The sequence below is a fragment of the Pipistrellus hanaki genome (assembly GCF_964339955.1).
Source record: "Pipistrellus hanaki genome assembly, chromosome: 12".
In the NCBI taxonomy this organism is placed as follows: Eukaryota; Metazoa; Chordata; class Mammalia; order Chiroptera; family Vespertilionidae; genus Pipistrellus; species Pipistrellus hanaki.
This window is the reverse complement of record NC_140514.1, coordinates 49,001,887-49,015,867: the sequence shown is the minus strand read 5'-3', so window position 1 is coordinate 49,015,867 and position 13,981 is coordinate 49,001,887. Positions and strand designations below refer to the sequence as shown.

General features: G+C 50.2%; 1 protein-coding gene across 8 annotated transcripts in view; it reads left to right on the top strand.

Annotated features, from left to right (window-relative positions):
- REEP1 (receptor accessory protein 1) overlaps positions 1-13,981 on the top strand; it is an 85,916-nt gene that overhangs the window by 27,623 nt on the left and 44,312 nt on the right. For all 8 annotated transcript variants that reach the window (XM_084900282.1, XM_084900275.1, XM_084900280.1 and 5 more), the window contains one exon: positions 9,981-10,053. In XM_084900282.1, the coding sequence (XP_084756408.1) occupies positions 9,981-10,053 (73 nt within the window). The remainder of the gene's footprint in view (positions 1-9,980; positions 10,054-13,981) is intronic.

Here is a 13,981-nt window from a genome sequence, read left to right as displayed (position 1 = left end):
GGGCTGTGAGCTGCTGCGTTGTCTGCCGGAGGGGAAGGCAGGGCTGTGCTTTCTGCCAGGCCGGAACCTGCCCTGAGGAACACTGTGAGCTGGCTTCAAAGGAGACACAGATAGAGAAGCGGGACAGCTTCCAGCTTCTCCAAGCACTGTGGGTGCTTGTGCTTGGATGGGGTGGGGTGAGTCCTTACACCAACGTGGCTGGTGCTGCACGACCGGGTTTCTGGTTGTCTCAGCTCAGGAACTAGATCCTGACCTTTCGGTGCATCATAAATTGGGTTGTTGGTGGTACTGCGGTGCCAAGGGCTTTGTGCCCATAGATGCATAAGCTGCTGTCAGCGAGGCCTCCGCCAGCCCCACGGATAGTTCAGGTTGGAGAGGAGAAGGCTAAGGGGACCCGAGCTTTCGGGCATCAGTGGTCGGAGGTCTGAAGGCTGTTTCTTAGACAAGGCATCTTCCCCTTTTTGTTGCTGTTGTTGCATGAACCAGGATAGATAAAACCAACTGGACTTTGCATGAGCCAAAGCGGAATTCTTCATTATAAAGAGGCAGGGATTCGCAGCTGGATTCCACGGGTGCTCAAACCCAGGATGGGAAGCTGTTGGGAAGCCTGCTGTTCTCACTCCTTCAGTCCCTCCTCCCACTCGCCCAGGCCCTGGTCTCACTTCTCAGCTTCTCTAGTCACACCTGCTTTATTCTCTCTCTCTCTCTCTCTCTCTCAATCCCTCCCTCCCTTCCTCCTTCCTCCTCTCCTCCCTCCCCCTTCTGTTGTATGTGTTTCTCTCTCTGATTCTGTCTCTCTCTAGACTCCTGCTTTTCTTGCATATAGGATACAGGGCCAAACATAGGCACCCAGAGTTGCAGCCCCCCTCCTGAGTCTATATCTCTTCAGGCCACCTACCCAGCAGGAACTACTAACTCAAGTTTCTCAGCCCCGGTGCCAACCTCTGGGACCAGACCGCTTTGGGTGACAGTGAATTCCTGTGCGTGCAAAGGTTCTAACAAAGATAGCAGTAGCATCCTGATGGGATGCAGGGATGGTGGATGCTGAGGGCGGATCAGATGGCCTTCAGGGCCCCTGTGGCCATGACAGCCTGAGCTGGGCTGCTACCTCTGCTACGGATACTACCCCTAGACTCTGCATGCATGGAGAAGGTTGGAGGGACATATGCAAGTACTTATTGGTGTCCCAGTATTGGAGGGACATATCCAGCATAGCAGTATTTTAACTACTATTATTGCTGAGTGCTTGGATTGTGGGTGATTTTGATTTTTGTTTAATTAATTATGTTCAGTAGCCCTCTCTTATCCATGGTTTTGCTTTCTGCAGTTTCAATTATCCCCATTCAATTTCAGTCCAAATATTTTAAATGGAAAATTCCAGAAATAAAAGATTCGTAAGTTTTAACTCAAGCATGTCCAACTCGTGGGCCATGGGCTGCATGCGGCCCACAACGAATATTTTTACAGCCCAGCCAATATAACAGTATGCAAGAAATGTTTTAATAAAAATTTTGTAACTTAATTTTTACAGTATTATACATAATTATTAATAACAAACTACAATGTTTGCTAATAAGTGATTACTATAATCATGTTGCATTCATTTCCCTTACATGCTTTATGCGCAGGCGCACCATTTCTCTCCACTAATACTAACAACAAATATTTTAGCAGCCGATGGCCATGTCATTAGTCTTGTACTGACCTGTTTGGTGTGTGCAACAGGAAATACTTCACTTTCGGAGAACAAGAAAAATAGGTTTATTTTGTTACACTTGTTAATTTGTTTAGTTATTTGGTGTCTGCTAAGTTAATGTCCAAGAAAAAATATTAATTTTTATTAAAATGTTCTATTATTTCATGTTAACAATTACTCATTTCAGCCCTTTGCATGTCTCTATCGAAATAAACCTACATTTCTATAAAAATTGCAGCTTTTGTTTTTTGCGGCCCACATAAACCTAAACCTTGTTTATGTGGCCCACGTTAGCCTTTGAGTTTGACATGCTTGTTTTAACTTGTGCGCTGTTCTGAGTAGTGTGGTGAAATCTCATACTGTCCCGTTCACTCCCACTGGAACGTGAACATTTCTTTGTCCAGGGTATCCGTGCTGTACATATATACCAATGTCGCAGTATCTCAGTGTTTGTGTAACCCTTATTCTACTTAACAACGGCCCCAAAGCGCAAGAGCAGTGATACTGGTGATTCAGATATGTGATAAAGTGCTTTCTTTAAACCAGTGGTTCTCAACCTTTCTAATGCCTCGATCCTTTAGTACAGTTCCTCCTGTTGTGGTGACCCCCAACCATAAAATTATTTTTGTTGCTACTACATAACTATAATTTTGCTACTGTTAATGAGTGTTTTCCGATGGTCTTAGGCTCTACAGCAGTGGTTCTCAACCTGTGGGTCTCGACAGTTATGAAGTAGCAACGAAGATAATTTTATGGTTGGGGGTCACCACCATATGAAGAACTGTATTAAAGGGTCACAGCATTAAAAAGGTTGAGAACCACTGCTTTAAGCAAAAACATATGTATGTGTAGGACAAAAACATAATCTCTGTGCAGTTTGGTACTGTCCACAGTTTCAGGCATCCACTGTGGATCTTGGAACATCTCTCCTGCGGGAAAGGGGAGGCTACTGTCTTTAAAATAGTTCCAAGCTCCTGCATGATGGCAGGGCACAGTGGCAGAAACGCACGAGGCGGGCAAAGGAATCAGGGAAGGGCGTGTGAAGCTGGCGGCCTGGGCTGTGGCTAGATGGTGGGAGCCCGCCTTCAAAGGTAGGCAGTCTGGATGTTTTTCTGTGGGCCGCAGGGAGCTGTGGAAGTCTTTGGAGCAATGGAATTTCTCCATCAGGAATGGGGTCAGTTCTTGTCACCCTGGTTTTGCGTCCATGCTTGCTTGTCTGTTTATCCACAGAGATTAAAACACACCCATATTTTCCTGTTTTCCAGTCCATCCATTCTTTGTTTTGCACCTTCCCAAAGTACAGCTGTCAGCACTCTGCCTTGCTGACCCATGATTCCCACCTGCTGGTGACAAGGGATACAGCAAAAAATAATGGCACCCTTTGACCCCACTTCTGCTGCTGCAATTCCCAGGAATACACCAGAGCCACCGGGGACTGTCCACGTCTGGCCTGATGGCCTCACACAGCTTTGCTTGTTTTGCTTATCACCACCATTTGGGTGTTTGCTAACATCCTCATGCTATCTCAGGATGTGGAGTGTGTGTGCGGGGGGATAGTGCGTGCTCAGCAGTGTGCACACAGTTCAGGCAGCTGAGCAGAGGCCGGGGCCAGACCTGGGTGAGACCGAAGTCATGGCAGAAAGAGCGCCTGAGCTGGGGGCGGGGTGCTCCACCCACCTGTTCGCTGCTGGCTCCCCAGCGACTATCCCAGGTCGGTACAATATTTGCCAGGTCAGTAGGTCATTATTTGCTGAATGAAAAATGAGACTGCCAGGCCAGGCACCAGAGTGGCTCGGTTGATGGAGCGTCGTCCTGTGCACTGAAAGGTTGTCAGTTCAATTCCCAGTCAGGGTACATACCTGGGTTGTGGGTTTGATCCCTGGTCGAGGCATGGGCTGAGAGCAGCTGATCAGTCTCTCTCTCTCCCTCTCCCTCTATATCTCTCCCTCTCCCTCTTCCTCTCTCTAAGCATGTCCCCGGGTGAGGATTAAAAAAGAGAGAGAGAGAGAGAGAGGCTGCCTAGCTCAGGGGGATGGTGGGGTCTGTTGGTCCAAGATCACCCCACCAGTTCAGATCAGAGCTGAGCATAGAACCAGGTTCCTGACCTTCAGCTGGGACTCCTTCCCCGGTGCCACACCCCCCTTCACTGCACAGGGGCCCAGAGATGTCATTCTGGGCCCTGGCTGATGCTTCTCCCCGACCAGGCACCTTTCCCAGGGCCCCGTGCTCTGGTCCCTCCTGTCCTTGAATTCAACCACTTCCCAAACCAACCAGCCATCTAATCAACAAACCAACCAGCAGCTCTTCTTCTCTACCTGCTGCCGTGGCAAAGGCGCTGTAGAACTAGCCACACTAAAATGGGGAGACTTCCAGTTACTTTAGTTATATCCCCGGGTGTGTCTGCAGAGATGCCTCAGCCCATGCATTTCTCCACAGACCAGTCAGGGTTGAGGTGGGAGGTAAGATCCTAGAGGTGCTGAAGTTTGGGTCAACCTGTGCCATTTATAGTAAAGCTTTCTTTCTTGGATCAAATGCGCATAAGGCCAAGGAGTAGAACTTGTCAGTCATCTTCTCTCTCTGTCCAGAACCTTCTGGAAAAAGGCATTTCCCTGATGTCACACACCCAGAACCAAAGAGTGAACCAGGGGTAGGATACTTTTATGATTCTGCTGAGACAGTGGAACCACTTCCCATGCCTCTGAAAGACATCCACGTTCTTTCCCCCACCACACCCCCAGAGGGACTGCCTTGCAGGCAGTGGCCGTCCTGGGTCTCCCAGCCACCGGGCATTCCTGGGTCTTAGGGACACAAGTGCTGGACCCAGCCTTTCCCGGGACTGAGTAAGTGACTCGCATGGAGGCGTTGCCCCTCCTGGTGGTGGGACACCACAGACCGGGTCCTCGGCTGAGAGCCTCCACTGTGGGGGAAATAATTTCACAGATCTGTGCGGCCTTTTCCTCTTCAACATCTTTTATTGTATGTCATTGCACCTGACCTTCCCACCAGCACCGGTGGGGACAGCCCAGTGGGCAGAGGAAGTAAAACAGGGGAGGCTCCTGGGCACTTATCTAAGGACTCTTGTGTGTTGAATGGCGCAGCACAGACCAGCAGCAAGGCCCCCAGCTCCCAGGCCTCGAAGGAGGTTGTCCCTCCTGTGTGTGTAGCTTAGGATTCACGTGGCTTTACAGCTGGCCATGTCCCCATTCACAGGAGCTGAGCAGCTCTGTGGACAGGGAAAGCCCCGGGGTGTTCTGAATGTGGAAGGAGATCAAGGGAGTGTTAGACAGGCATGTAGGGAATTCTGGGGGATAAGGGGAGGGTCCACAACACACGGGTATTGTCAGAGTCCTTCACTCTTTCATTTGTTTTCAGCAGAACCCAAGCTGTGTTACAGTTTGCATGAGCCTTGGTAGGCAGGCTTAAGCATTAGACAATTTCATTTTAAATAAGTTGCTTCTCATGATGACCTAAAAAAAAAAAAATTTCCTCAGCAAAGCCAAAGATTCGTGGTAATACCAATAATGGGTGATTAAAATATGTTACTGATTTTGTTCCATCAAACAAGTGGGAACGTCACTGATTTAGTGCCCACACTGTGAAACCTCACGTTCTTATCCAGCCTTGCCTTGGACTTGCTGTGTGACCTGAGCCCGGTTATTTTACATTCTCTGGCTTTTATTTGCTTCTGTGAAATGGAGATGATAGTCATGCCCACATCCTAGAGTTTCTGTACCTGCAAAATGCAGGTAAAGCACCTAAAGCTGTGCCCAGCACCCGGTGAGAGCAACCATTGGCACCAGTTACTATGGGATGCTAACTCTTTGGTCAAACTGTGAAGTTTTCACTTTTTAAAAAAAATTTCTAATCTTGTTATTTCACAGCCTTAAAATGGCTGCATTTTAGGGATTCTTTTTTAAAAATATATATTTTATTGATTTTTGTATAGAGAGTTACAGTAGAAACATCAATGAGAGAGAATCATCGATCAGCTGCCTCTTGCACACCCCCTACTGGGGATGTGCCCGCAACTAAGGTACATGCCCTTGACTGGAATAGAACCTGGGACCTTTCCGTCCGCAGACTGACGCTCTATCCACTGAGCCAAACCGGTTTTGGCAGCTTTCACTTTTGATCTTGGCTTCCTGGACATCCCCCCACGAAGACAATTCTTCCCATCGCCCCGCTGTGATCATGGCCTTGTGGCGCGCTCAGATGGAAAGAATGCACATTGTTTTCATTCTGAAGCAAGCATGCTGAAGGCCCCTCACTTGGAGGGAGAGGAAGCAGGAGGGGCAAACATAGGAGAAACGTGACAGGCAGATAAAGAAAGGGGGCCAGTAAGTTAGGGTGGCAGGCTTCAAGGTCACAGACAGTGGCCATGGAGAAGGGCGGGTGTGCAGAGCTCTGAGGCTGTGAGGTGCAGTGCAAGGCTCCATCACCGGTAACTGGGAGGGGAGTGTCGGCACAGAGCCCAGCCTCCTCTCTGGAGGCACACACGCCTTCCCCTGCCCACCCCCCTCTGCTGGGGCTGGCCGTCAGCACTTAAGTAGCTGTAGATCCTCCTAAGTATTTTACCGTTTTCCTCTTGACCTTGTAGAGAGGGTTTTGTGAATCTATCAAGTGGGTTAAGTTCCCCAGAGAGACATTTCAATTCTTTGTTCTTTAGTCACTTCAACAGGCATTTTTTCAAGTACCTACTTCAGCAGGGGCTGTGCCAGGCACTAGAGACCCCCCTGATCACCTAGGACTGCGTGGTTTGGTGGGGACACTGAGTCAGCCAGCACAGCTAACACAGGAGGACAGACAGGCCCTGCTGTCAGGCTGCCCAGGTCCACATCCCCGCTCCTCTCCTGGCTGTGGTCTCTGGGGCCTTCGTGCCCTTGTCTGTAACATGGAGTAGACTTGGTGAGCAGAGTGGATCCAGAGACATGAAAGCATGGAACAGAGTGTGGAATCTCAGAGGGAAGGCAGGGGAAGGTGAAAGATAATCAACCAAAGACCTTGTATGCATATATGCATAACCCATGGACACAGACAATAAGGTGGTGAAGGCCTGGGTGGGGAGGGGATCAGTGGGGGGAAAAGAGGACATATGTGATACTTTCAACAATAAAGATTAAAAAACAACAAAACAAAAAAATAAAATAAAATGGAGTGGAATTCTATCCCATGTGGGCGTTGAGGGTTAAGTGAGGCATGAATACAGCCTGTAGAGCAGTGCCTGGTGTTAGTAGTGCTCAGCAATATCTATATCATCATTTTAAGTGTCTGATTAATATGACAGCATAAGGGCTGTAATGGACTTAAATAATATCAAGAAAATTCTGAGGGACAAGTGATCAAAGACTCCCAGAAGTGGCTTTTTTGAGATGGATCTTAAAGGATTAGAGGGACTTGGTCAGGAAAAACAGTTGTGAGGCTGTGGGAAGAGGCGGGAAGTCACAGTTGTGAGTGATGAGCATGGCTCAGTGTGGGGACAGCTGCTGCCCGTGAGATCCGGAGGCCGAGGGGGGGTTGGGGTGGGGGTGCGGGGGTGCGGAGTGGGGAGTTGCAGAGGCACTTGGTCTGCATAGACATAGATCCCATTTGGGCTTGGACCTGCTTCGTTTGTTACTTCTTGTCTCCAAAGTAGATTTAGAAGTGCTCAGCATTTTAATCCATCCTCCCTTCCCTGGGCAGTGAAACGCCAAGTGTATCCTCTACCTGCCAGGGCTATTGAGATTTTAGAAACTGAAAAAGCATATTTGTCTTGCTGTCCCCAAACTGTCAGGTGGGGGGGACTCTGGCCACCACTTCCCATCAGGAGCCCAGCAGACAGCACAGGCCTCCCGTCCGCGCTCCACTGAGGGTCCCAGTTCTGTGACTGGAGGTGTGGCTGCTTGTGGGAGCTCACAGAGGAGCAGGAGCGGCGGTTGAGTTTGCTCTTGTCTCTCTTCTGCCGATCCCACACTGCCCCAGGGCAGGGGCCGGAACCCTCCTGGCAGACCTGGCTAAGCCAGGGCATCTGTGCCGGAGCCAGTGGCGCGTTGCCTGAGGCTCTGCTGAGTCAGCCATTGCCATCTGGCATCCCCTTGCTGTCCAGAGCTCAGTCCTGACGTCATGGATGTGCCCTGGATGGCTCCGCCCTTTCCTGCACCAGACAGAGAACACGGGGTTCTCACCGAGCCCTCGCCGGGCCCTGGGCGCGGTTATGAATGAGACAGATGCCAGCCTTGGCTCTGTGGGGCATATAAGGTGGCAGAGAGACACGGAATAAACCACCGCAGGTGTATGCATCGGGGCTGAGGAAGAGGGATGTGGCTGCATGCAGGGGCAGAGAGGAACCTGATCTTCAGGGGGTGATGAGGTCAGGAAGGGCCTCAGGGAGGGAAGCAGACTCTGGTATCTGAGAATGCTGGGGGGTGGGGGGGAGGGGGAACGGCTGGGGAGTCCTCTCCACCAAGCTAGCTCATTCCTGGACCCAGTGGGCTTCCCCAGGCCGTGCCCCCCTCAGCATGCCTGTGCCTTTGCTCTCTGCCTTAAATTTCTTCCCTCCCACCTGAGTCCTATGTTTCCTCCTCCCCTCCAGACACTCGTTGTCCCCTCTGCGGGCTAATCTTGCTCCCCACACACAATCCCAGCCCTCACAGAGGCTGGCCTCGCTCTCCAAGCCAGAGGACAGTGCTAGTCTGAGGCCGCCCTGGCCAGGGCCCCAGCCGACATCAACCAGTCTTCAGAGGCTTTACTCCGTGAGGGTCATGGGACAGCTCTGTGCACTGGTGTCCCGTCCGAGAAAGCGGCTCCTTTAACTGAGAGGCCTGAGGACTGAGGCGATGCCCGTGTACACGTAGGGCCAGGCCTGCGGGAGGCAAGGCTGCACAAACCCTTTCCCTGTCAGCATCTCAGAAACGGACTCTGCTCAGGTACCCGGGTTTCCCTGGCAGCCTGAGGCAGGAGGATGTCGGCGTCTTGCCGGCCACAGCGCTGTGGGACGCTGACCACTCCGCGGTAAAGTGCCTCTGGACTCCGAGTTTCCTGTACGACCGCTAAACACTGAGGAGGGAGCCAGGGCTCTGGGGTGCCCAAAGGAGGAGCCTCCTCGCAGGGGCCCTGGAAGCTCTGTCTGTGGGTGCTCACAGGAGATGCTGGCTCCCGTGGGGTGGAGAGGCAGTGCGCCTCCTGTGCCCACTCAGTTTGCACCTGAACTGACACCTGGGTGACCTTATCTGTCAGGTGAAAGGAATAAACTCTTTCAGCGCCAACATTCTGTCAGGCCATACACTTAAAAATATCCTTTGTAACCTACTATGTGGCAGGTGCTAGAAATACATTGTTAAATAAAACACATCCACTCTGTCTCCTGAACACACTCCAGTGGGGAGATCCTGACAATCAAAGCATCACCCAAACACTAGTGAAAGAGCATCCTGATCAGACGCACACTGATTGTGAAGGGGGAGACGGGTGGTGGTAGAGAGGGTGGGGAGGACTGACCAGCTGGAGGTGAGGAAAGGCTTCTGTGACCAACCCATGATGGAGCTGGGATCTGGTGAACAGGCATGGGAACCAGACACAGAAGGGGAAGGAGATTCCAGAAGGAGACCACAGCCCAGGCAAAGGCTTGTGGGGGGAGGGAGAGGAGTGAGGTGAAGAGAATGAGGTTAGGTGGGGCTCTGCCAGGCAGGCCCTCAGAGCAGGGCAGAGAGTCAGATTCCTTAATGACCGGTGCAGCCCTGCGCTGGGGCAGTGAGAGCTGCCGTGAGAGCTGCTGCCCAGCAGTCACGCTGGTGTTATTTTTGCTTCTTCGTCTTAAGAGCAGCGAGAAGCAGGTCAATGAGGGTGGGGATGCGGGTGGCGTGGCTTGAGTGGATTTACAATTGGAAAGTTGACTCTGGCCGCAGGATGCCGAAATCAAGCAGGAGAGGCGTGAAATTAGAGGGAGCCTTTAGTGAACGGGTTTCAGTGGGGAAGGAAGCCCACTGTGCCTGCGGCAGGCTCATAGAGCACCTCGGGGGTTGGCAGCAGGAGAGCAACGGTTGACCTTTAATGTCAGGGGTCTTACTGTTCAGGTTGGCTTCCCACCCCACCTCATTTTTTGTTTCCATGACCCCAAATCAGCCTTGTAGGTTGTAACAGAAGGTTCCTAAGCACATCCCAGCCAGGAGTGGACTTCAGGGCATTCGGAATCAATAAGTCAAGCCCACAGCAGCACTTTCTGTAGCTGAGAACTTTGCTGCCATTGAAGACAGACATTTCCCATCGTGAATGAAAATCACATTTCTCCTTTTCTCTCTCTTCCCTCCAGGCTTATATTTGGCACCCTTTACCCTGCATATTATTCCTACAAGGCCGTGAAGTCAAAGGACATTAAAGAATATGTGAGTAGCACTTTGGGGAGTGAACTGGTGGGAGGAGGTGGGCACTCTCTGCTGTGGGCACTGGCAGCAGGCAGAGGAGTCCCTTCATCGCTCTCCTCATGAGACTTATGTGCTGTGGTCCAGGGATCCTCTCCCGTCAACCCTTCCTCTTTAGCACTAGCGTGCAGAAATGGGGAATGCAGGGAGGTACAGCGAGAAGAACCGAGGTCCCCAGTCCTCCACGTGCCACTGTGTGGCCTGGGATGAGTGATTTCACCTCGAGGAGCCTCCGTTTCTTTGTCTGGAAAACACTGTGGCCAGAATACAGTGTTATTGGGAACCCTGGGGCAGGAACAAGGGTTCTGGGAGCAGCTGACCTGGTTCAGCTCCTGGGTCTGGGACTCAGGCTCTGTCCTGTGACTCAGATGCCCCAGGATGTAAGCCCTATCTACACAAATAAAAGAGTAAGATGTAAATTGAACATACCTTCATGATGCCCACCAGCCAATCAGGAGCGAGTATGCCAATTAACCCAAAAGATGGTGGGCTAATTTGCATGCACAGGCTGAGTGACCGGGACACTTTGCGTCGTTGCTATGGCGATGAGGCAGGCATTCCACACGGCCCCAGCTGCTCCAGGCCTCTGGGCAGTGTGGGAAGGCAGAAAGGCGGCTCCGGCAGGAACAAAGGTGGTGACAGCAGCCAGGGGAAGGAAGGCCCATTCTTGCATGAATCTTTGTGCATCAGGCCTCTACTTGCTTTATAAGCTTTTAGAGGGCAGGAGTTGTTCATTATTCTGCAGCTATTATCCCACAGCACCTAGCACAGGGCTGAGCACGTGCAAAGTAGCTCCTTGGCTTGGAGGATGTATTATTATTATTGAGTGACTGGGGAGCCATGGTCACGGCCCTAGATGTGCTGGGCACTCTAGACAGAACCACCAGACCACCCCTGATTGACAAAGACCTGCAGGGGCCGGGTTGAGGGAAGGAGGGTCACCCAGGTCAAAGTTCAAGGATGTGGATTTTGTCATCAGGAGCCTGAAGTCAAGTCCTGGCTCTGGCGTTTGCTTGATGCAATGGGGGGCGAGAAGCTGGCTTCCAAGAGCCTCCTTTCTTCACCTGAGCTGTGGGGTGAAGAGCAACAGCCCTGACCCCCGTGTCGTGAGGGACAGAGGGTCCTCGCTCTCCCTCTTTGACTCAGAGTGTCCCTTGGCGAGTCTGGCAGGTAGAGAAATAACTCAGAGAGGGTTGGAAACATCATCATTTCCTTTCCAAGATTTCCCAGGACATCTTTATGATGAAACCAGCCCTCTCCAAGTCAACTGCATTTACCTCCCTCCCTCTCGGTTTCCTAGAACTGCTCGCCTCGGCTTGCCTTTGCTATTAAGCCGGGGGTCCAGACAGGGCTGGGTTCTGCCCAGAGACGGGGAGCCTCAGAGGGTGAGCTGTAAAGAGCTGCTAAGTTGTAAGCGCAGAGCCCCCTGAGTCTCCGTTGACCTGGCACAGGGGTGAGCATGAGGCAGCCTCTCCAGGTCTCCCTTCCAGCCCGGGGCGCAGGGCAGCTGTGCCAGGTGAGGAGGCAAAGCGGGGGTCACCGTGGTTCAAGGCCTGATCGGCTTTGCAGGGGCAGGAACTCGGCTCTGGCAGCTCTTCTGGGAGAGATCAAAGCCTGGTAAATTGTTTTGCTCTGACCAATCTCACAGGAGCGAGCCTGCTTTGTAACTAGAAGGGCAATTCATAAATTCAGAGTGAAACATAACTGACAAGCAGAGCAGCTGTGTGTGTTGGCTGGTGAACACATGTTTCCCGAAAGGAAAGCTTGCGAGTCAAGATGAGACGGTTTCTTGGTGAAAATGGAATTGGAAGAAAGGAGCTGACTAGTATTAGGGAGACTGGCACACCCACACGTGTACACTCCCTTCTCTTCTCCTTTTGACCATGGCATTTGTCCAAGGGAGAACTGGGACTTTCCTTGCATCCCTGCCTCTCCTTCACCACCCAGCCATGCACACACCCATTTGGCAACCATGTCCTTTGTCCCCTAAAGATCTTTCAGACCAGGCCTCTCCTTCTCTTAAGCGAGGTTGTCATCGTTTCCTCCCTGGAATGTTGCAGTAGCCTCCCCTGCTAGTTTTCATTGCTGCTGTAACACATTGCCATGAATTTAGGGGCTTACCACAGGCAAGGCCCTAGGGGAGAATCCACTTCCTTGCCCTTTTCAGTCCCTGAAGGCCGGCCACCTGCATTCCCGGGCTGGAGCCTCTTTCTCCCTCTTTTAAGTCATCAGTGTTTCATCCCTGAACATTCTTCCATCGTCACATCTCTGTCACATCTCCCTGTGGCCAACGCCGGGCCAGGGTCTCCTCCTTGAAGTACTCATTGCCACAGTGGGCCACCTGATTAGTACGGGATGGTCTTCCCATCTGGAAGTTCTTAGCTTCATGACTCTGCCAAGGCCCATTTGCCGTAGACATTTTCATGGGTTCTGGAGACCAGGATGAGGACATCATTTGGGGGTGGGCAGGGGCTGGTATTTTGCCTACTACACTTCCTAATTGGTTCTCCTGCCTCCTGTCCCTCATCTCACACTCTGTTGTCTGTTATATAGACTCTATATAACTTCTAGAAGTCTTTTAACAGTGGAAATACTCATTTCACTCCCCTGGGATCCTTGAATGACTGCTTCTCGCCTGCAAGATCGAGTGCAGACCCATTATACAGGCTGGAAATCTGTCTTGCTCCTCCCTACTCCCCAGCCCCTTCTCTACGAGCATTGAGTGCTCTCTGGCCCATACTCAGTGTGGCCTGTGGACTAGAATGAGCAACATCACCTGGGAGCTTGTTAGAAACAAAGACTCTCGCGTCCTGCCCAGACTTCCGGAATTAAAATCAGACTTTTTATAGGATCCTCAGTTTGAGAAACACTGCTCTCAGCATTCGTAGTTTCTTATGTCTTTCTAAATGCACTGCAATTAAACAGAAAGGAACTTATGGGAATTCCTAGAACTAACTAGAAGGCTGGTGGGAAGATACTCAGAAATTGGGGAGGATCCCAGAAACTTGTGACAGATGAGCTCATGCCACAGGAAAGGTCTGGTTAGAAAGCTGCTGCCAGTATTGTCACCGTGGACACTGGCTTCCGGCTGCTTGTGCTTTTGGAACAGTCGGTGAAGATTCAAAATCCCGGATGGGGCATTTGATTTTTTTCCAAGCCTAGATAATAGGCCTTGCCGCCCCAAAAGACAATCTCAATATTAGAAGGCTTTGGATACTGGTAATAAACATATGTTTTTTAATATATTATATGTCATTATATTTAATAAAATTTATAATATTTAATAAAATTAAAATACAGTATATAACATGACAGTATTTTATATATATAAAACATATGTATACCCATTACAGTTACTTGTTTGGCTGCCCAACATTGGCATCTACTCTTTTACCCAGGTTTTGGCTTTTAAAAAACCTTCCAACAAGAATTCTGTGCAACTCACTTACTTGTTAAGTCCAAATTTCTTCAGCGAAGTCCAGCTGCAGGTCCAGTACTTCTATCCCTCTGGCTCTGATAGGATCTAACCTTAAAATTCAGCACTCTAAAAATTTTAATTCTCAAGTAAACCACCCATATACTCTATTAGGAGGAGAAGGAGAATAAATAAAAATAAGATTTGTTAAAATATTTAAATCTATACATAACAAAAAAATGAAGAAAATATTGGTAGAAGCTACAGTCCTTAGTCATGCAAATGGTCATAAGTTCATAACTTGTATTTATGTCTCTTGTTAAAAGATAATCTTTAAAGGGTAAAATCATGGCTCTTGTACAAATATAAAATTAACACATGCAAAAGTTTTACATAGCTCATTGATTAATGAGGGAACCAGTAAGGTGCTAAAAATACATCAAAGGAGATTCCAAAGAGCAGACACATAACCAATCA